The sequence below is a fragment of the Suricata suricatta genome, chromosome 11, assembly GCF_006229205.1.
Source record: "Suricata suricatta isolate VVHF042 chromosome 11, meerkat_22Aug2017_6uvM2_HiC, whole genome shotgun sequence".
Lineage (NCBI taxonomy): Eukaryota > Metazoa > Chordata > Mammalia > Carnivora > Herpestidae > Suricata > Suricata suricatta.
Window position 1 is genome coordinate 73,634,007 of NC_043710.1, and position 23,296 is coordinate 73,657,302.

General features: G+C 44.7%; 1 protein-coding gene across 3 annotated transcripts in view; it reads left to right on the forward strand.

Moving 5' to 3' along the window:
- The window catches only part of AMOTL1 (angiomotin like 1), a 131,121-nt gene that overhangs the window by 83,332 nt on the left and 24,493 nt on the right, over positions 1–23,296 (forward strand). For all 3 annotated transcript variants that reach the window (XM_029956947.1, XM_029956946.1, XM_029956945.1), the window contains 2 exons: positions 3,998–4,142; positions 5,424–5,513. In XM_029956947.1, the coding sequence (XP_029812807.1) occupies positions 3,998–4,142; positions 5,424–5,513 (235 nt within the window). The remainder of the gene's footprint in view (positions 1–3,997; positions 4,143–5,423; positions 5,514–23,296) is intronic.

Genomic DNA, 23,296 nt, shown 5'->3' on the forward strand with positions numbered 1-23,296 from the left:
CACCCTTTAGGAATCCTTGCTTCAAGTCCCTGAAAGGAGAGCTCTCATTTTTTTACATGAATGCCTCCAGAGGAGAGTAGCTCCCTACCGGACATCCTTCTAGAAAACGTAGTTAGGAAATTCTCCTTTATGTTGAATCAAAAGCTGCATCTCTTGAAGTTCCTACATTGAGTCATAGCTCTATCCTCCTTACCACACTGAAGGAGACTAATGTCTCCATCAGGAAATACCTTGTACTGAACTGAGACCCTTGCTTTTTCTCACGTGGTAGCTACTGTCGAGGAACCGTATCCCAGTTCTTAATTATTTTAGTATTTAAGAGGCAAACCATGCCGTCACAGGGATCCTGTGGTTAGTTTCCTTTTATAGTACACAGAGGAAAGCTCTTTCAGTGAAAGGAAGCAATCCACGATCAGGTATGGTTCATCAGTGTCCAGGTCTGTCTGTAGAAAATTATAACATTTAAAGATTAATTCATCAGTCTCTATTTTTGTCATGAGCAAGGCAGAGTTTTAAGGCTGTAAAGGCTCATTTTCTTTCTTTCTTTTTTTTTATAGTTTATTGTCAAGTTGGTTTCCATATAGCACCCAGTGCTGTTCCCCACAAATGCCCTCCTCCATGTCCATTGCCCCTCTTCCCCTTCCCCCCTCCCTCTCAGCCCTCAGTTTGTTTTCAGTATTCAGGAGTCTCTCATGATTTGCCTCCCTCCCTCTCTCCAACTCTTTTTCCCCCCTTCCCCTCCCCATGGTCCTCTGTTAGATTTCTCCTGTTAGACTTATGAGTAAAAACATGTTATCTATCCTTCTCTGCCTGACTTATTTTACTTAGCATGACACCTTCGAGTTTCATCCACATTGCCAACGAAAGGAAGGAGGTTTATTTCACACTGGTGGGCTCAGAGATCACTCTCCAGAGGTCTGAGTCCTGAGTGCAAGTACAGGGGACAATTTATAGTCTGTTACTTTTGCATTAGTAGCAATTTGGTGCATGCGGCAAGCAGGGCAGGAAGAACCTGGAAGGGGAGTCTTTGGGCGAGGACTGGAATTCTCCTGTCCGTCCTGTCGATCATCTTATAACATAATTTTTCCCTGTGAAAATCAGACATGTAAAATACATGTGCACAACTGAATTCCACTCAGGTGAATCCAGCAGATGAAAGGCTGTGAAATCAGCTAGAGGAAAGTTCTAGTGGCCAGTGTAGTGGAGGTGTAGTTGAGGACGACTTTCTCCTTGTCCTGGACTTGAAGCACTGAGCACCTCAGGGTGGGCGCCTCAGGGTCTATGTTTCTCTGTGCTTCCTCAGGTGATGCCCTACGGCCCTGAAGGGGACTGTCCCCAAGGCATGCCCATCTGTCTGAAAACAAAGATCATCTTTTATAGATGAAATTAGCATAGAAATGGTGATATATTTCAAAGCCAACTCTTTTGCAAACAAAATTAAAAGGAAGGAACATAATTTGGGAGAGGGATAGGAATAGGAGTCAGGATGTGCCCTTTTCTGTCGGCTGCCATATTCCCAACAGATCATGGTATGTTTGGAAGAAACAGAAACGAGGGGACCACGAAAGAATTGATTCTGGTAGCTGGAGGCCTTTGGGAGAATAACATGGTACCCAGAGGGGCCTTGGTATTTGGCTCCTCCACTTCGTAGAAGCCCTGAGGCTCTCCAGCCTCTTCCTGGTCTCTTCTCAGCTCCATTGTACCCTCTAGGACACCAACCACTTTCTCTCTTCTTAAGTCTGTGGCACCCCTGGTTTCATTGTCTTTTAAAAAAAATTTTTTTTTAAATTTACATCCAAGTTAGTTAGCATACACTGCAACAATGATTTCAAGAGTAGCTTCCTTAATGCCCCTTACCCATTTAGCCCATCCCACCTCCCACATCTCTTCCAGTAATCCTCTGTTTGTTCTCCATATTTAAGAGTCTCTTATGGCTCCCTGCTTCAAGCTCTTTTGCCTCACCTACTGCACAGGGTTGATGTTCCCTCCTTGCCCCTGTCATCTTCTGTCGATCTCCCTAAGTGGTCCCTACTTTATGACATCAGCGTCACCTAGACACAGCAAGCGAGCCGCCCTCCCGGCTCCCAGACCAGCGTCTCCACCTGCTACTTGGAAAAATCCTTGTCTGGTGTTCTGTAGGCACCTCAGACGTGGTGGGTCCCAAACCAGGCTGCGTTTTTTGCTTTGCTAAGCCCGTTTCTCTTAGAATCACTTACTTTGGTTCAGTCTTACTACTCTGTCTTCTCAGGCTCGAATGTCTATGTTGTCTTTGATTTCCTTCTCCTTTGCCATCCCGACCATCCTCTAAGGTCTGTTGACTCCACTCCTCAGTGTGTTTGGAATTTGTCTTTTTAGTTGTCGTAGTTCCTGCCCTTGTCATCTGTCATTGAACTATTTATGTTAGCTTCTTACCTGGATTTGTTTTCTCTTGCTGCCTCTCCCTCCCCCCTCCCCCCATCCCCGCCTCTCTCTTTCGTTGTATCTCTATAAAGGCTTAGAGAAGGTCAGGCTGCCCAACTGCTTAGCGAACCCTCCACTCCCCAGCCCACCTTAGCCCTGTAATACCCCCTCACATCCTGCTCTCATCCCGGGACTACCTGTCATGTCAGAGACGAGCACTTTCTCTCATGGCCCCGTGCTGTGGCTCGCACCCTGTCTTCTGACTACATCGCCAAAGCCATTTGGTCCTTTCTGCTTGGCAAAGCCCTGTGCATCCATCAAGACTCATTTTAAGCAGCATTTTCTCCGATATCTTTTTTAAAGAAACCATTTCTCACCCCTGAAAAATGAATGCCTTTTCTCGAGGCTGTCAGAGCATTCCAGAAGCACCACACCCCTTATCACATTGCGTTGGAGAAGTGCACGTGTCTGGGGAGAGGCCAACACTAGACTGTGAACTCCCAAAGACCAGGAATTATCTTACTAATTTCTGTATCCTTGGCACCAGGACACATAGAAAATGTGCGATAGATGTCTGTTATGTCAGGACATGCATTGTTTATTGGGGTCCCAGCTGGGACTTTCTGATCGGAGCAGCTGAAGTACAGGCAGTTGGGGTGCCTGGCTCATGGTGACATAGGTCTTATGTGGAGGGACCAAAACCATGGTACAGGTCTCTTGGAGCCCAGTGAGGGGCGCTAGTTCTTCAACCCTTCCCACTGGGCCTCTGCTTCTGACTCCAAGCAGCAGTTCATCAAGCTTCTGTGTTCCTGTCCCCTGCGTGCATGTTACGTAGCAATAAAATGGGGTTGTTGATACCCACCTGGAAAGTGTGCTGTTCCTGGTGACTGCTGCTAGAGCAGGTACAGCTACTTGTTACAGGTTTACATGTGCCCGAGATTAAAGGCACAGCTCTGGACTTCGTGAAAAATAGAAAATGAGTCGTTTTAACCCCATATCTTTCCATTCCTTCATATAAAGAGGTTTTCTGTAGTGCATTTATATATAATTAGACCTTTGTCCTTAGGCAGATGCGTTCATAGAGAAAAAAGGGTCAACATGCTGAGTAATGATCTCTCTCGCGAGATTTGATGTTCCTTTGGGGCTGGGTAGGAGGGGCTCTGGAAGAGCACTGCACTTGTACCCTGGAAATGTGGGTTCTAGTTGTGGTCCTTTAGTTTTTCTGTTCTTAAATACTTTTCCCTTACTTAAAGTGACAAGAAGAAAAATAGTTCTAAATTGCTGTACAAAATATAGGAGGTTGAAGTTATGGTTACCTTCACCCCTTCCTGGTAATTGTACAGAGAAACTTCTACAAGGTGACATCAGGCTGTCCAGCCAGCCTCGTGAACCTGCTGTTTACAGGGTCCTAATATGGCCCTTAGAGGGCAGAGGGGGAGTGGAACCGATTATGCGTTTGGGGAGGTGTGCAAGGGGAGGGGCAGACAGGCTGCACTGAAGACAGAGCCCTCACACTGGGAATGTCAAAGAATCAGTGTGACAGAGGCACCCGTGGGCATGCTGGGAATCCTAATTTCATGCCACTTCTTTCTTTCAGTTTGAAAAAGAACTTCAGAGGATTTCAGAAGCCTATGAGAGCCTGGTCAAGTCCACTACCAAGCGAGAATCGCTGGACAAGGCGATGAGGAACAAACTGGAAGGCGAGATCCGAAGACTTCATGATTTCAACAGAGACCTGCGAGGCACGTCCAGCCCCGTGCACATGCTCTCTGCCCTAGACTCCCCTACAAATGATGGCCTGGCTTCAGGTCCCCGCAGTGTCCCATAGTCCAGGAAGGTCCAGACACCTGGGGCAGGGGCGCTCAAAGAGCAAGATTGTTTCTTTCTCCTCTGTAGGTTGTGGGTTGTGGGTTGCAGCACTGAGCCTGAGAAATGGCAGCCTCTGTGCATGAGCCCATGAAAGGGAGAGGGTGTGTGTGCAGCTCCTTCTCTGCTTTAAAAGTACTTCACAGTCCTTGGCAAATTTATTCAGTAAGATAAAAATAAAAATATAACTTCAAAAATTTAAAAATAATACAAGTACTCAGCGGTGATTTGTGACTATGCAAAGGGGAATGTTTGGATGCACAGTGCTTCCCACAGCAGACTGAGTCATTTGGTGGCATTCTTTGAAAGCCACAACTCAACATTTGCTAGATATGGTAGAGAGGACAGAGCTAGACAGCATCCCTCTCGGAGGAGAAAATAAAAAGCCTGCAGTTGTGAAAAAAATGTAGATATATGTAAACTCCCAGAAAGCTGGAAGCCTGCAGCAGGATCTAGGCTGTCTTTGATACACAGAATGATTTAACCCATAAAAACTTCCTTGTCTTTCAGTCAACTAAGCCATTTTTCAATTGCCTCATCTGTCAAAATAACATCCAGTACCTAGAGTCTCCCTTTCCTATTCCTACAAATCCTTTTGTCTTGGGAACCATGTACGTCCAATAAAGACTTCTTAGACTGAGTTATTTTACTGAGAAAATGAAGATTTACCAACTGGTTTGAGTAGACGTGGACCTCAGTAGATTAGATCATTTTGACTTTAAAAAAAATTGGTATTTATTGAACTGTTATTTCTATTTTTTGCTTCCCAGCTATGGGTAGCTGTCTCGGGCTAATCACAGGGCTGGTGGTGAGGGATAGAGTAGGGCTGGGTTCGAGGCCGAGGAGACTTAACCCCTTTCCAGGGACTTCAAGACAGAGGTTTGCTGGCTTGCAGGCAGCAATGAGCGATGCAGTTTTTCTCAGAACCTGGGCTCGGCTGCCTCTCCCCGCTGCTGACTCTAACATTAGATGGCATAAAGGCACACAACGTGCCATCTGAAGACGTTCCTTTGGGTATTTGGGAACACACCGTTCCTCCCCAAGAGCCCCTCAGCTTGGGGCTCCTGCCTGAGCATCTCTGCGAACATCGTTTCTTGTTTGGATGGTGTCTTAGATCCATATGCATTTCCTCGTAACCATTTCCTCTTTGCACACAGATCGGCTGGAGACCGCCAACAGGCAGCTGTCTAGCAGAGACTATGACGGGCACGAAGACAGAGCCGCAGAGGGGCTTTATGCTTCCCAGAGTGAGTCTCTCCACCTTTCTCTGTCCCGACATCAGTATTCTTAAAAACTGGGGGCCTGCGGGGAGAATCTTGTTAATTTTAAGCAGGTTCGTAAGGCTGTTGGCTTCTGGTTTGTTCATTTAATGAATAAGCTGTTGGGCCTCAGAGGAGGCCCTCCTCGGTCCACCAGAGACAGAGCCAAGGTTGATATGTATTATGTCAGCAACGTGTATTCTGTCCTTCTGACCTACGGCTTCTCTCTAATAATCCTCCTCAGGAAAGCAACATTACCATCTTTCCTGGCACTCACTATTGGAGTCAGGCACAACGCTTTTCCCCCACAGAGAGGGAAGGAGGCCCATGGCGGGATTGAGTCCTTCTGGCATGTTCTGTGCTGCTTAGGTTCAACACTTCTGACCTGGCCGTCTCTGGCAGCATCAAGTCACCGAAGGGTCACATTGTGTATCTTTCCATATGTGGTGCCCGTTTCCAAAAGCCACTGAGCCCATTGGGGCACAGAATAAAATCATCAGTGGCTTCCTGTGCCTTTAGATTTATTGGGAGAATACTTTATTCATTTTACCGGAGGCAAAGGATAGAAACAAATGGGTTTCGAGAAACCATCGGTCATGGTTTGAATTTCTGCACATACATTATATGTCAGAAATGTAAAAATCCAACTCCTTCCTTTTAAAGCTGCTTAGAAAATCAAATTTATTTCTCTATCATAATTCTCAACAAGTCCTGTGTTCGGACACTGGCCGTCCCTCATGTAACGGTGGTGTTCTGATGTTCGCCCCCTGAGTACGGCCCTACATATTCAAAGCTGGGAAATAATTGGTTAAAATTTCTAATTCCCAGTACTGTTTGATCGGGTCTAATTTCTGCTGTGTCCCACAAATTTACTCATGGTAGCACTCCATTTATTTGAGTTTCATTTTTTGAATTGTTTTGGCAAATGGACACTCAACACCACCAAGGGATTTTGCCTCTGATTCCTTGCATGTCTTGCAGTAGGTGAAGTGGCTTGTGTTCCAGATTTACATGCAAAACTATGTCAGCGTCTTGAATTACTCACTCTCCTAACAAATACTATCTCTTCTCATGGGTGCAGTCCATCGAGCATCTGAGCTTTCATTAACAACAGCAACAACAAAGAATCACCGGTACCATTTGCATTTGGGATTCTAACACCTTGGTTTTGGACGACCGTGTGCCTAGGTGGTGTTAAGTGCCTTTGGCAGTTTTGTTAGCAATGCCACCCTACTGGTACTCTGCCTTCTCGTTGGGGGATATTATTTTATTATGTAGTTCTGGTCAAAATGGAAAAGCCAATTAGTTTCATCTGATGGGCATTAGCTCCAGCCTCCCAGCCTAGACTGTGCTGATGGAATAATAAGATTTGGTGCTGTGTGAGTTGAGAAATGTTCCTGAAGACTTTAACCTCTTGGCTGAAAGCTAAAACATTAATAACGCAGGCAAAAAGAAGCCTCTAGCTTTCAGGGAATGATTTGTTCTGTGCAAACATGCTCCACTGTGTTCCAGAGGTGTAAACAAGAAAGTCCAGAGGCAGTTTTCAAGTGCTTAAAGGTATCTCAGTGTTGGTGTGTAATGTAACTGAATCTCGGCCGGGCATTTGAAACAGGTTTGCTACCAGTGATATCTAACCAGTTTTTCAAAGCCGAGTCTTTATAGGACACTTGTGCCTTTATCACAAATTTATAATTATTTGCATTAGCTTTTCCTCTCCTGGCATGGCAAGAGATGGACTTGAGATGTTATTTCAGATTTCCAGATAGGTTTAATTTCTTGGTAAGTTGTAAGAACTCTTTGTGTATGAAGGAAATTAGCATGTCTTCTTCTCTCTATGTTGCAGATATTTTCTTCAGTTGTTTTTTAATCTTTGATTATAACGTTCTTTATGTCATAGGAGTTTTTTTTAAGTAACCGAATTTATGCCATCTAGGTTTTATGTCGTGTTTAGAGATGCTTATCACTCACCAAGATTATAAGAATATTCACCTATGTTTTCTTCAGATGTGTTTATGAATTTCCCTGTTTGCAAGGCTTATATTTTGGAAGCTAGTTTGGGAGGCACAGTAAAAGAGAAAGAGGTAAGCGGTAAGAAAACTAATTACTGAGATGCCTGGGTGGCTCAGTTGGATGAGCATCCAAATTTGGCTCAGGTCATGATCTCATGATTCGTGGGTTCGAGCCCCGTGTCAGGCTCTGTGCTGACCGCTAGCTCAGAACCTAGAGCCTGCTTCGGATTCTGTGTCTCCATCTCTGTCCCTCCCCTGTTCGTGCTCTGTCTCTCAAAAATAAATAAATGTAAAAAACATTGTTTTTAATTCTTTTAAAAAAAAAGAAAACTAATTACTAGATATCTTAGTATCTAGACAAGAGATCCTGAACTAAAACAGAAATAGTGATGGAGGGTAGAGGAGAGAAGTAAATGACAAAATTAGTAGGATTTGGTGACCAGTTTAGTAATGGGCAGTGAGAGAGTGAGAGAAAGGGGTGTGACTGAGCAACAAGATGGATGGTCTCCCTCTACCAATAAAAAGCAGAAGAAGCAGGTTGGGATTAGATAATGAGGGATAGTTTGGTTTGAGCGCTTTGAGTTATCTCATGTGCAGCTCCTAGCTAAGTGAGCAGGTGTAACAGTAGAGTCAGACATACCCAGAAGGCTGGTGACGGGCAATGCTCTCTGTCAGTCTTTAACATGTGGGCACAGAATGGCAGGCATGAATTACTACCTCTCTTCATAGTTATTAATGTGTTCCATTATCTGTGTATTGTTTCAGAAACTCTATTGTTGGAATGCTTCTTAATTTTTTTAATGTTTTATTTATTTTTGAAAGAGAGAGAGAGAGACAGAATGCAAGCAGGGAAAGGGCAGAGAGAAAAGGAGACACAGAATCCGAAGCAGGCGCCAGGCTCCGAGCTGTCAGCACACAGCCCGAGACGGGGCTAGAACCCACAAACTGTAAGATCATGACCTGAGCTGAAGTCAGATGCTCAACTGACTGGGCCACCCAGGAGCCCCTGGAATGCTTCTTAAATGCTTAGTAATCATAATTATAAGCATTGCACACACAGAAGGAGTCATCCTTTTCAGATGAATCTTTTGAGATTCTGGCACTTGGCTAAAAGAAGGAAAGACTGCAGACTAAATAGTAGTGGCTTCTCTGGGTAACACAAGCCAGCAAGCTAAGGCTAAGTCGCTAAGCCCCTGACAAACACCTTGGCCAGTGGAGACTTTGGAGGGAAGAGGAAAGTAGTGACTGGTGTGTTTGATTTTGTTTGTTTGTTTGTTTTGTTTTGTTTGTTTTGCTAGATGTTCTTGTTGAACCTAGGAGTTCAGGTCCAAGAACACCCAGGGAACTCTTGCAGTACAGGGTCAGCAGTAGGACTTCTGTAAAGCTCTCTCTAATAATAGATGGAGAAGCTCTTTCCTGGTCAGATCACTAAATATCTCTGCTGCCCAGGGGAGTTTTCCTTTGAGGACTGAAAACTCTGCTCTTAAGTTTGAGCCTGCGAAGACCTTGGTAGATTGCCAGGGAGGTCACTACTTAGCTCTTAAGATTGAAACAAACACTAAACAGGGTGATAATGAGCCCCCCTTCATTGTGAAATCTGCTGGTATTAAAAACTGCACTGAATTAAGTGCTTAGGAGTTTGGTGACTGCATAGAATTCTTTTTCTCTATCACCTCATGGTGTTGTGTCATTATCTTTGGAGGAATTAGACGTTTTATTTGGTTGTTTTCTGGGTTTGCTCATTTATTTTTCTAAATATTTTTGCAAACAAATTGCTCCTGAAAAACGGGTCATCTAGCCAGTCCCTATTTTGTTTGCGTGAAACTGGGGCTTCTTTATCCTATTTAATGTCTTAAACTTACTGGGACGTCTGGTTTTCCCATTCATGTATTTGTCTGTGTCACGCACGTGCGAGTGTGTACATCCTCGTGCATGCGCACGCACATACAGCAGGGGCGGGCCGCTGTCCACTAAAGGCAGTGCTCCAGGACTGTCCATTGCCCTTCTTAGCTCTGTCTTTTCCCTAAGTACAACTGCTTAACTGTTTTTTCTCGCCAAAAATTGATAGCTCTGCAGAAATCCCATGCCATTAGGCTGGAAACCCCAAAATAAAATATTAGATGTGGAGAAACTAGACTGGTAGAGACGATCTCACTACGTTCTCAGGTTGAGCGGGAGCTGGTTAGCTCTGGCGTGCGTACGTGTGTTATCCAGGATAAAACCAATCATGTCCCATCGTGTCAAGAACTCTATCCCTCCAGGATTCTTTACACCCTACAGGTTGAGCATATTTGGTTAAACTTCAGTCTGTATAAGTTAGATTCTGGCTGTTAAATGGTGTCCTTCTGAAAAAAAAGGTTTTGGACATTCAGTTATTTGTCTAAGTTGTTAAAAAAAAATGGGCATATGTAAGAACTGTATGGATTTGGTTTTTCTTCTTATGGGTTTGGAAATTAACAAAAGAATGCGTGCGACCAACTTATTTTAGAAATAACAGTTATTTGCCATTTTCCCGTGTGTCTTATAATCATCATCTTACTCTTAAATCCTGTTTTAGGTACTTTGATTTTTTTGTCTCTTGTAGAATGTAAAAGAGCCTAACATAACTTCCTTCAAGAATATCCCTCTGAGATGTTTGTATTTCCTGCAAGGGCTTGTGTGAAACACTAAGCAGAATTTACGGTGACAGAAACATTGGTTCAGTTGACCCACGTAGAGCGTGAGGAGATTGTTCTCAATCCTCATTGGGTTTCATTAACTCATGTTGTGAGTTCCCAACAGACTTCATTAGGAAGGACAGATTAGGTTATGGGTGTACTGGTTTACCCCTCCTCCGAGCCTGCCAGTGCTCCCAGCTTCTCCTGAGCCCCTACTGCAGTGTGTGCTCTATTAGCATTCCACATGGGTGTGATTTATTGGCAGGGATCTCCTCTTCCAGGTGGGAGAACCATGGCATTCTTTACCAATATCCACGGTACCCATCCCCAACCCACACTACAAGCCCTTGAACCTTTTTATGTTCCCGGCACTCAGTAAGTGTGTATTGAGGGAATGAATAAAAGTGGAAAATCCTTATAACATTAAGCTGGAAATGATCCTTATGCAGCATCAGTATCAAAATGTTCTTTTCAGCTCAGTATCTCCCAGTCATATTTGGAGATAATAAGGCCTTATTTTAAGACATTAGGCAAATTATTAAAAAGAACTATTGGAATAGAAGCAACTTAAAAAATACTTTAAAATGCTCAGATTCCCTTTTTGCCTTCTTCCTTCCCTCCTCCCTTTTTTTCCAGGTAGGAGGATATTGAGGTGAGGGAAATCTTTTACTAATAAGGACTGTAGTATTTAATAGTATTTTTCCTGAACATTGGTATTAATAGAGTTAACTTTGGTTCCCTTGACTCCTTCTCTTTTACTCCATTGTGTTGGAGATGAGAGTTGGCCATGGTATATAAAGGTTTTTGTAACAACCAGCCAGATGTTCATGCTGACCAATACAGAGACCATTCCAGACACCACAGATCAGTGCCTGGGCGAAGAGAAAGGACCTGTCCGTGAAGCCTGCCAAGGCAGTATCATTTAAGTCAAGAAAATGTTCTTGCCCTAAATAAACTGATGATGCTTAAAGACCATCCCTATGTTTAAAAGGACAGTTACAGTCCTATATACCAAAGGTTTTGTAGGTACATGCTCAAACAAATGATCGTGGATCAGGTGCTGCATGTTCTGAATCCTGGTCTCTCACTCATGTACTCATTGCTTAATCTCCCTGTGCCTCAGTTTCTTCTAAAGAAATAGATAAATCTAATTCAGCCAATAGAGCTCTGGGGGTTAACCAGTGACAGGAAATGCAAAGACTTCATAATACGCATTTATTCTGCAAACTTCTTCCTGCCTCTGTGCATCCTCCATCGACTCCAGTGCTCACATTCTTTGGAAGGACGTGCCAACTTTCGGGGCGGGGGGAGATGGGCCGCGTTCCCAAAGAGTGCCTGCCTGGTTCAGCGGGCCTTGCTGAATTTGGAAAGCAGAGCATGTGCATGCCTACACCACTCGATCAACCTTGACAGGCAGCACTGAGAAACTTCAAACCTACATGACAACCAGAAGCACACCCAGGCCGCAGGGCATCTGTTTATGTTCAGTCGCATCTCCCCAAGTGTGAAAATTAACATTATTCAATCTGGCTGATTTTCTGTGCTTAAAGAGCCAAAGCTGATTGAAGAACCATCTCTTGATCATGTGTTGACAGTGGTCTCTAACAACTGAATGTGGGTTATGAGTTTCACATTGCTGGTTTTAAATCTGTGTAGTTCCTTGGTATTCCTGTTATGGGGATTGAAAAATCAAATATCTTTGACTTTATTAGGGTCCATTTTTCTTGTACTAGTACCTAGATAAATGGCCTAAGCACAAGATGAAAAACATGCTGACATCCATGTGCATTTCATGTGCCATCAGGAAACTCTCACTTTCCCCAGCAGTTCAGAGCCAGGAAATCCAGGATCCCAGGTCCCAGCATGAAAGGCAATTGCCAGAGAAATCTTTGAGAATAGAGTGAAGTCTTCCTTATATATCCTCTTCCTACACCTGGTACTTTTTCCCTTGTAAACACCCATTACGGTTGTATATAAATAACTGTTTGGATGGTCATGTTCTGTCTTCCCTTCCTGAACCATATATGCAGCATGAGGGTTGGGGCCCTGTCTGTCACCCTCATTGTTGCAGCTCCAGCTCATTTATCTCCAGAACCTGGTACAGTGCCTGGCACTTAGAGTCTTTTAATAAATATTTGTTAGCTACTGAATAAAATGATGATGATTCTCATGTAACCAAGCAGTTATTGGCTATCTCCTCTGAACTAATTGTATTCTAGGCCATGGCTCAGCAAACTCTTTCTGTAAAGGGCCAGATGGTAAATAATTTTAGGCTCAGGGGTCACAACTACTCCACTCTGTCCCTTAGCCTGAAAGCTGCCATAGATGGTCCATCAGTATGTGGGTGTGGCTGAATTCCAATGAAACTTGGTTTATTGAATCAGCCTGTGGGATTTAATTCATAGGCCATCGTGAGCTGACCTCTGTCCCAGGTACTAGTCATGGAAGGAAAGAAAAAGAAGGAATCTCAATGAAAGGAGCATGGAAAATGCAACCCTCCTAAAGTTTTCCCTAGATCTCAGTTTGTGAATTGCCCTAGATGTAATTGTTATTTTCTTTCCTGGGAGTTTCACAGTCTTCTTATGCTTAATCCCTAATCAGGGAAGCATGATGATTATCATTTTAAAATAAACCGAGACATGTAGAAGTGTAGGCACAAGGCTTAGCTCCCAGTGAGGATCAGGAATTCAATAATGATGGAGGGCTGGGCAGAATTAGCCAGTGGTTAATGGTAGGTAACTTCCTAGACAGTGAGATCTTACCGTCACCTTTCCCAGCAGGGCCAGAAATTCCTCCCACAAGCAGCCATCTGGGAGAGGAGGTCTGCGGATCTTGGAGAGAACCTCGAAGGTCACAAATCTGGTCACAAGCAGTGCATGTGTCCTCTGAACCGAAGCTCATTAAAAGGCCATCTGATTGTCACTGTGAGTGACAGTATCTTCAGAGGCTGTCGAGCTAATGGCTAAAGGTTTGTCCCCAGGTGGGGTTGCAGTTTGCCCCCTTGTACACATCCTGTGGGTCCTGGTTCTGGCCAGCCTGGGTGTAAGAACAGTAACAGCTGCCAGCATTAATTGAGCACTTACTGTGTGCCGCGCACTCTGCTAGCCTCTGTAGCTACATTGTGTATTTTAATCCTCCAAACAATTTGTGAGGTCTGTATTCTGGGTGTTTTACAGATGAGGACCCTGAGGCACAGGAAGGTTGAGTAGCTTGTCCATGGTCATACATGGTGGTAAGTGGGGCAGATGGGTTTTGAACCCAGGTCATTCTCAATCTGGAGCCCAAACACACTGACCCGGTGTGGGGTTGCCCTTCTCATATACTGGGTGGCAGAGAGAGGTTGTAATGTGAAGGGTGGCAGTGGGGGACTGCCAGTGACCTTAGGACACATTTAGCGTAGCCTGCATGTTTTACTAATGAGGAAGTCACAGCCAAGAATGATTCAGTGGTTTGCCCAAGGCCCCATAGGTGTTTAATGGCTAAACCACAACGACAGTTAGAACTTCCTTGTTCTTATGTTTTTTCTTCCCCTTCTGCAAAGGTCATCTCTTTTGGCTCTGGGGGTGATGAAAGATTTCACATTTTTACCTCAAGAAGAATGGGTGATAGTAGGGCAAAGATACATAATCCCTTACTAAAATTGTTATTTAGTTACAAAGTATTTAGCCCAGCATGATGACTTATAGTAATGTTTGGGTCTTCTCGCGTGAGTTCTAGCTACTGGAATTAATACTCTGGACTTCCGATTTCTGCATCTAACTTTGAACCCCAGCCAGTTATAACAGAAAGACTGGATAATCTCTCTTCAGCTACAAAAACAAAAAAGTCATTGATACCAGAATAGAACTTAGAGTCTAAAAACAAAAAAAGATTTCTCAAAATATCTATGAAATTAAACTTTTTGTTCTTGAGACGATACAAAACAAGCGGCATACAGTGGATAATTCGGCGGTGTAGTTACTGACAATTCGTTTTCGAGACTATTTTTGGTCCGTGGATTGTAGTGAGACACATATTCAGCTAGATCTCAATGGAATCATAGAACTGTGAGGGGACAAAATGTTTGTGTTAAGTCCAGGAAATTTGGTCTTACACCATGAAAAATAAGCTTGCATCTGCTACTAATTTTCTTTTTGCTAACAAAGACTGTGGTTTGGTAGAGGGAAGAGAAAGAAAAAGATCAGTTCAAAGCAACTTCCAAAAATGACGATGGGAGGTGTCACAGAAGTTGAAGGCAGAAAATGTAATTGGAGGCAACACATTTCTTTCCCCTCAATCAGTCCTAGAATGGACTGCTGGATTCCCCAGGGAAAAACAACTTCCCCAGCATAAATATCTCTCAGGGCCAGGTGTAGGTGTTAAACCTTATCTGCCATTCAGGGGCCCCATTTAAAACCAGAGCTTTCTGTATATACATGTTTAAATAACGCTGTAGTTAATGCCTTAATTCAAACATATACACATATAATGTGTGTGTTTGTGTATATATATATATATGCATATATATATGATGTACACATTTCAGGTGTATGGTGTGAGGAAATGTAGCAACACCTCAGTCAAGGTCAAGCACATGTATACCCTGTAGCCTTTTCCCTCCCCTCCCCCCACGTGTCTGCTTACATCCGTTTCCACTGCCTTCACGTCATTGCCCTCTGTATTATGTCTACATGGGAAGCCACACTAATAGAAGTGTCTGTGGTTCTCTTTTTATATTAAGAAAAGACAAAAATAAAAAATGGACTTGTGTTCTCTGGTGGTTAGAGAAAATTTGGTTTATAATTGATTCATGAAATATACGTGCAGTCAAAACCAAATGTCCGGTGTATCCTATACTAATGTGGCATTATTCGTTGCCAAATTTGTTGTTTTGCCATCGGCAATGATATAGGAGTAGTAGTACATTTTTATTTCAAGTAAAAATAAAATAACAAAGTGGAAAGTCGAACAGTACGTTTGGAAGCTGAGCGGATGCATGGGTGTATATTCAGTCAAGAAAGCAAACTTCATAGGTCATAAATTTAGGTAGGTTAAAAAAAAACCTGTAAATTATACCTAAATGTATAAGTACAGTTTCCAAGGTTAAAATGCAACAGGAAGAATGACTACAGTAGGGAAAGTTATATTTTAAGAGATATTTTATTTAAGAACACTATATATATATAGAAAATTATATTGGGGCACCTGGGTGGCTCTGTTGGTTAAGTTTCTGACTTCACCTCAGGTCATGACCTCACACCTCTTGAGTCTGAGCCCTGCATAGAGTTCTGTGCTGACAGCTTAGAGCCTGGACCCTGCTTCAGATTCTGTCTCTCCCTCTCTCTGCCTCTCCCCTGTTTATGCTTTCTCTCTCTCTCCCTCTCTCTCTCAGAAATAAACATTTTTAAAAAATGAAAATTATATTGAAGAAGACTACTGGTATTCAGATATTTTTACATCATAGCTAAGGTAGCTTACTTTTGGCGCTACAAACTCACTTTGAGGCCTGGATATTAAAGAGCAATGGATAACTTATATAAAATAACAAAACTTTAAGTATGTTAAGGCCAAACTGTATTGTCTTCCTTCATTAGGTGAATTGAATATTTTCTGGTTAGGTTTTGTCTCCTTCCAGTGAGAAGTATCCAAAACTTTTTAAATTTTTTTTCTTATGTTTTTTATTTATTTTTGAGAAACAGGGAGAGACAGCGTGAGCAGGGGAGGGTCAGAGAGAGGGAGAGACACAGAATCTGAAGCAGTCTCCAGGCTCTGAGCTGTCAGCACAGAGCCCAATGTGGGGCTTGAACCCATGAACCGTGAGATCATGACCTGAGCCGAAGCCAAACGTTCAACTGACTGAGCCACCCAGGTGCCCCTAAAACTTTTTTAATTTGGAAGACTGAGAGCTTTATCATGTGTCAGCATTCTCTTCCTCAGTAAGCTGTTGCCTAAACCTGCCATAGCTCTCCACTTAGGAAACCCTCTCTTATCTTAGATTCTTAAAAGCCTACAAAGGTAGCACAAAGTGAGCTCAGTAGGAAGATTCAGACAGACACCAGTCCCTGTATGTGGACTACAAGGTAGAATATGGTTAGTATGCTTGTTAAGACCACTCACCCACCTGTTTCCCCCCCACCCCCACCCTCCCAGCCAAACATATGTGTTTGGGCTCTTCTGTGCAAGAAAGGTCTGTTTTATCAAAGGAATCTGGAAAGCTTCATGCAGCTTCAGGGTGTGCCTTGAAAACTGATTCGTATTTTAGAGTAATTTTGCTACCATAGCACAGTGAAAAAGGGAAACTGGTTTTCCTATTAAATTGAAAGAAATTAAATTGAGATGGGGTGCCTTCTTCAGAACCCTCTCCCTCCTACTTGGCCCCCCACATCCCTTCTCTCCCCTCCCCTTCTCTCTCTGCTGACGCTCTGCAGAACAGGTGGGCTTGAACTCCTGGCCTTAACTTCCCTTACTGAGAATTCATTTAAGAACAGTTGGCTGTCTGAGCCATGTAAAACACGCCCCCACTGGAGCACTGGTGTCTGTTAACAGACCTCCTTACCGGCCGCTCACACCCTCTCCTGGGTCTCCAGTCACCGGCGGAACCATGGCAGCCTGGGCTTGCTCACCAGGGCTGCCAGAGCTGAGGACCCTTCCCGGAAATGACGTGCTTCCTCACCTGAGAAGCCATATCAGCCGATTTTAAAAGAACAACAAAAAGCCACACAAGCAGTTTATGGAGTCAGCTTTGTAGGACCTTTTCATCTCTAAATTAGTTAGCATGGCTTTTAAGGGGGGGGTCCATCTTTCATCTCTTCCATCAAATAAGCCTCATGTCAAAAGCTCACTCTTCTGTAATGTAAACAGTGCCCTGTTTGGGTTCTATTTGGTTGGGGGTGGGGGGAGGTCTCTTTCTGGGTTCGTCCATCTGACTCTCAAACTGAGGTTGAGGGGGTAAGGGCAGATGGCAAGAATGTGCTCCCATGTGAAAAATCTCTGGGGCAGAACGAACCTGAGTAAATTGCAGATAGGGAACTAAGTGAAATACCTCTTGTTGTCTTTGCACTTACACGACCCCAGACGAAAGAAATTACTCTTGGTGTCAACAGGACTTCCAAAAGGATCTGACTCTTCCCTTACCTCATAGCTTGTAGCTGGCCCTTGGAATAGAGTTCTTCCCAACATCTGTTCAGTGTTATAAGATACGGTGCCAGGAAACTCAAAGCTGAAGCATCTGAGGGGAAGAAGAAACAGGAAAAGAAACTTCAGGGAGAGAATATGGCAAATAAGTATTTGGACATCCTTTCACAAGATGGAATCTATTTCATTAGCGGTGCAGAGAAGATTCTAGTTAGTTACCAGAACTGACGGCATTACTGTTGGTAAGTGACTTCCTAAGGTGTTAACCAATCTACCAACTCCTTTCCTGGTGGAGAAGGGTGTAGACGTATAAAGAGAGAAGAGTAGAGTGTCTTAGCGATCTTTCATTATGGAAAGACAAATGTGCCTGAGCTATAACTAAAGCCCAAATGAGAGGACTGTGTTCTAAGCAGATCCGTGTGTGATGGAGCCCTCGGGTGGGAAGTGCAGGCAGGGGCTGGCGGATTCCGTGTCTGTGAGAATCAAGGCATCGTTTTCATTTAGGGATCTGTGTTTGTCTGTACGGCTCTGTTTTCCTCCCTCTCTCTCTCTTTCACCCAAGGATTCTCATCCACCTTTTATGTCCACTTACTTGGTTCTTCGTTCCCTACAGAATGGCTTTCTCTGTTTCTCCAAAGCACATGCTGGAATATGGCTGCTAGCCTAAGAGCTGGGTTCCCACATCAGCATCACGCCTCTCCATGGCTCCCACTTGCATGTTCCTGGACGAGAAACTCTGACTGGCTCGGGTTGGGCACATGGCTCTTTAGGTTTGACCCTGTCAAATGGGGAGTAGAGGCAGATAAGGGGCTTTGTAGAGAACTTAGCTCTGTGCGTAGAGAGCTGTAGTAATGGCTCTTCTAAACTGAGTGGTGTCGTAGCCCACTCTGTGAAAGTTGTCTGATCCATGGAGATCCAGTGAGGAAGCACTTTCCTCTTGCAGGCCCTCTCCCACCGGTGCTGGATGTGGGGCCTCTGCTGTGGTACGCAGGGGCCTGGGGACTGCCATCCCCATCTCCTCTGACTCCCGCTGTCTATGATCTGTTCTCTGGTAGCGTCCTTTACATTCTCTGTCTCAGAGCAGCCAGAGACTATACTCCTAAAGTCAGTTTCCTTAGTCAGAACGAGACTTCTGGTCCTTGGCACATCAGAGATGTGTGTTGGGTGGTGCCTGCCTTCTCCTCCCTTCCCTCCGTCACCACTGCTTCCTCTTGCCGCATGCAAGGAAGCAAGAACCTTCCTTGAGAAGTGCAGGGAAATAATCGCACAGAAGCAGCCCATTGATGGGCCAGTTGTGCATTTCTGTGTGAGCATACGGGATCTGGAACTCTAACAGAATTGGCTTGGTCTGCGTTTATATTTATGCACATGCACACACGAATATGCACACAATCCGGGACGGATCTAAATCCCCACAGAACCAGCCAGTTAATGGGTTAAACCTTGGTTCTGGCTGAAAGGAGAGAACAGGGAAGGGAAGACTTATCTTTTACCTTCCAAGCATTCCAGTAAATTAGTCAGCCCTCGGCCATGCTGGTAGCAGCTGGTCTCCCCATCCCTCCAGTTATATTGGGTTCAGGGAAAAGCTCATTAAAGCCCCATACATCAGGAGAGGCCTAGAAATTAATACTTAACCTGAGAAGAGCCAGGTCACAGCTTTGCTCCAGCATGAACTCCCACCGTAAGTTGGAGCACTGAGTTATAAACTAGCAGTGCAGCACACGGTGCCCTGGCACCCCCGCTGTCACACCACACACACACCCCATCCTTGGCATTTCCCAACAGAGGTGATGAGGGCCCACCATCCCGTGGTTCAGCCAGCTGTGGAGCTTAGTGCTCAGGTAGCATTTGCAGAAGCACTTTCAACAGACTGTCCACTCAACCTTCCCTAGAACTGGAAGAGGAGAAGATAAGATGGAAAGAGAGCATCTTTGAATTATTGGGCCAGTTCTAGTTTGTATCCATGTTTGTGCTCTCCTTAGGAAAGAGACTAAACCTGTGGGTGGTAGCAAAAAAGCAACCACCATTTGACCTGTACTAGTGTCACAGCTCACTTCGCTTTGATTTTCTCAGTTGTCGGACCACGTTGTTAGGGGGATTAAGGGAAGTGCTGTTATAAAGCAGAAGACATGGTGCCTGAGAAATGGTAAGTCCCCAGTAATACGTCAGCTCACGCTGTTATTTTTCAAGTACCTGTTACGCATTAAGCCCCATGAGAGGTATTTTCCGGATAGCTACTCGAATCCTCACATCAGTCATGCGAAGTAGATCTTGTTCATTCCATCTGAGGAGATGCAGTCCGGGACATCTCGTGTGCAAGGTGAACCGGTGTGTTAAGGTGCCAGAACTGAATCAGGTCAGCCTGGCAAAGCCGTGCCACTGCTGTGGTTTCCAGAGTAAACAGTGTCTGAGCAGACATCCTCTGTGTAAATGGGCCCGGGGCCATGTGCTACACAACCCGCTGCTCCACGCAGTTCAGGGTAATTCATATCCACTGAGTAAACCGACCATTCTGGGCAAGAGTTCTCTTGTGTCAACTTGCCTGTTCTAGGAATTCTCAGTATATATGTTGGAGCCCAACCAAGAATTCAGTGTGAGGCTTGTCTTTCTTGAGATATCCCATGGGGCTTAACTAATAGTAAGCTAAAGGGACTGTCTTATGCAATGGTTTCACCCGTGAGGCTCTCCCGTGGCATCTTCCGAGACAGGACCTTTTAGAATGGCCCTGACACCTCTCAATCCTGTGTCTCCAGGGGCACAGCCAGCACCCCCCTCACAGGCTCACTGTCTTGACACCCCCCTCACTAGCCTAAATTAGACGTTCTCTCTGTGTTCTCACAGCACCTGTGCAAGCATGTTAGCGTGACCTGTCACATTGCCTTTGCGTGAGTCCTTCCATCTCTTCTTGCTTGACTGAGAGGAAAATGCTACAACCTACTCATCTTGCAGCCCCTAAACTTATCATGCTTTCAAGGGCACCAGCAGCAACCACAGCATTATCATAGTTGACATTTACTGAGTACTTACCATATGCATTTTTTTCATGTTTATTTTTGAGAGAGAGAGAGAGAGGAGGGGAGGGGCAGAAAGGAGAGTAGGGAGCAGAGGATCCAGAGCGGGCTCCACGCTCTGCACTGACAGCAGAGAGCCCAGTGCAGGGCTCGAACTCACGAACTGCGAGACCACACCCTGAGCCAGTCAGAAGCTCAACCGACTGAGCCACCTAGGTGCCCCCAAAACCCCATACCATATGCATTTTCCAAGTAGGTACTGTCATGATCCTCACTTCAAAGGCAAGGAAGCTGAAGCACAAAGAGGTGCATTTGCCTAAAGTCACAGAACTGTAAGTGGTAGAGCTGGACATGAATCCAGGCAACTCATTCTAGAACCAAGCTTTTCACGGTACTCCCTGATGACTCCATGTAATAGATGCTTAATTAATTAATATTTACAAAGGGATATCCACGTGGATGGGATTGCTGTGTTTGGAGAAATATGATTTGGCCTGTGACATACGTAAGTCTCTGCAGTAATGAGCATCATGGATCTCTCGTGTGCTTTCTGCCTCTCGTATTCTGCACTTCTCTCTGCCTGCTTGCTCGGGGGAGGCACACAGAGCTGTGCTTGTGAACTTGAGTTATGCACAAAAGCACTTTCTGCCTCTGTTGTTGACAGAGTGGTCCCACTTCTGTGGGCATGTGACTTAACCTGAGGACCATTTTTCTCAGTTGGAAAGTGAAAAATATAATGGGAAGAATAATTCTGCAGTAAACTTAGAATAAAAGGAATAATTAAAGGGAATTCAGTCACCATTCTGGAACACGGGAGTCGTTTAACAAACACGACCAGATTCTGTTACTGTTGCTGCTGTCAAGAACATTGTTTTTAGAACTTTATCATCCAGTGCACCACTACTTCCTATCAGTGGACAAGAAGTTCTGAGCCAGTGTAAGTGATACTAAGTGACATTGCTCCAGCCTGAAGTTTAAGGCTGTAACAGAGATATTTCGACTTGTGAATTTCAGAGGCCCACAAAGCAGTCCAGAGCTAATAGACACAGACAATACATCCATCTCTGTCTGTGGTGTAGCCTGTGAGGTTCAGGGAGCCTCAGCAAAGAAGGGAACTGGGGACATCCATGGTCAGCACAGCGTCAGTGGCACAGTGGACAGCTGTGGAACAAAGGCTGTCAGGAAATAGCTAGCAGCTAACGAGAACTACTTACCACTTCTTGTACGGTTGGCAGTGAACTTGTTACATAGTAGAGATTCATCCATTCACATCCAGGCACATTTCTAGGCTCAGGGATCACTAATGACCCAAAGAGATACCTAGGATATTCAGGTCTTTCTGCTTTATAGGCCTCATCTCCATCAACAGAGTCATGTTTGATGATACTATGATGTGGATGCTAATTTCTCATCTGATAGTTCCATTAGATTATTTGATTTGATGAGGGAGCTGAGTCTCCAAGAGAGGTTAACCATGCTTGAGACCTCATGACTGGAAAGTGGTGAACTGGGGACTTGAATCTAGTTCTTTCTGATGTTGAGGTCCCTACTTTAACCACAGTATGATATCAAGTAAATAGTAAATGCTAGGATCCAGTGTGTCCGCCTTTGTGTGTGCACGCGCACGCGTGTATAGGAGGGGAAGGATACTTAATTCAGAAATATGAATAGCTGTCATTATGACGCAGAAGTAATTGTGATCATCGATTTGCAAAACTCAAGTGGCTTCTAGACTTGAGCTCAGTCTATCATTTTACTCTCTTCTGGTCAAAATCAACATGTCCTCGGCTGCCCTCAAGAAAGAGAATAACTTTTACGCTTAGGCTGATAAGTAGGCAGGAACCCTGAAATCCAGCGTTTCATTCCCAAGCATATTGAGTAAGTCCTGGGTGCCCTCCAGAGCCCAGACAAGGCCAGTGAGCACCCTGCCTGTTGAGCTGTTGCCCAAACCCATGGAGCTGGCGTTCAAATGTCGTTGACTCTGCACAGGAGGAGTGAAAGGCTCTGAGTTGTTCAGGGCTGTGGAGGGGGGTGGGGGTGTGTGCAAAGCCAGTGGGCTGCTACCGACCCATTTTTTGGGCCTTTCATGTGGCCATTCTCCACGGATTAGGAAAGAAGTTTCAGAGAGAGCATTTTAGAAGCCACTGAAAGGGAGAAGTGGGGAGGGCACTTGGCCGTCGTACGGCGAGGCACACAAATAGCCCCCAAGTACTTCTATGTTCAGGTCAGGATCTTGGTGGCTTCATTTTGTTTCCAGGGGATGCCATTGTTTCTGCCACTTAGCTGTACAGAGCTCCCCAGGCTGCCACTTGTGAAGCTGTTCCACTTGTGCTCGGATCCTGTCGACATGACCTCACCTTGCAGGGTCAGTGCAGTCAACGGGGAAGGACGTGGTTCTAGAACATCAGGAGACCGGGGTACAGGCCCTAGCTCTGCGCCAGCTGGCAGGGGAGACTTTGGACAAGTGCCTTCGCTCTTGGGCTTTTCTTTCTTCACTCATAAAGTAGTGGGTGGATCTACAGGGGGGTATTTCCTATGATCCCTTCCGGCTCCAAAATTATGAGTTTGTTAAATGCTTATTTGTAGGCTAAAGTGTCTTTTTTATTTTCATGCCCTGTATTAAAAAGCACATTTCCTGCTCCTTAAGCACAGCATTCTTTCCATTGCTTCCATGCCCCAGGGCTGCTCCTCAGTGTTTGATAACTCTTTGTTGAATTAATGGATGACTCTGCGAGGAAATGCAAATGAGTGAACCCACAGGCACACGCTGGTGTAGCTTCCAGACTGTGGTTCTCTGTGTTTCGGTGTTGGTTGCGGAAGGATCTCGATAACTGGCTGAAGCATTCGAGTGGTGTGGGCCCATAGAAATCAGTTTCTAACTCTTGCTGCTGCTGTTGCATGTGTCTTGTTTTCTACGACGAAGGAATAGCATGAGTAGGGTTTATGTAGCCAGTGTTTTTCAATAATGAAGTGTTTTTCCA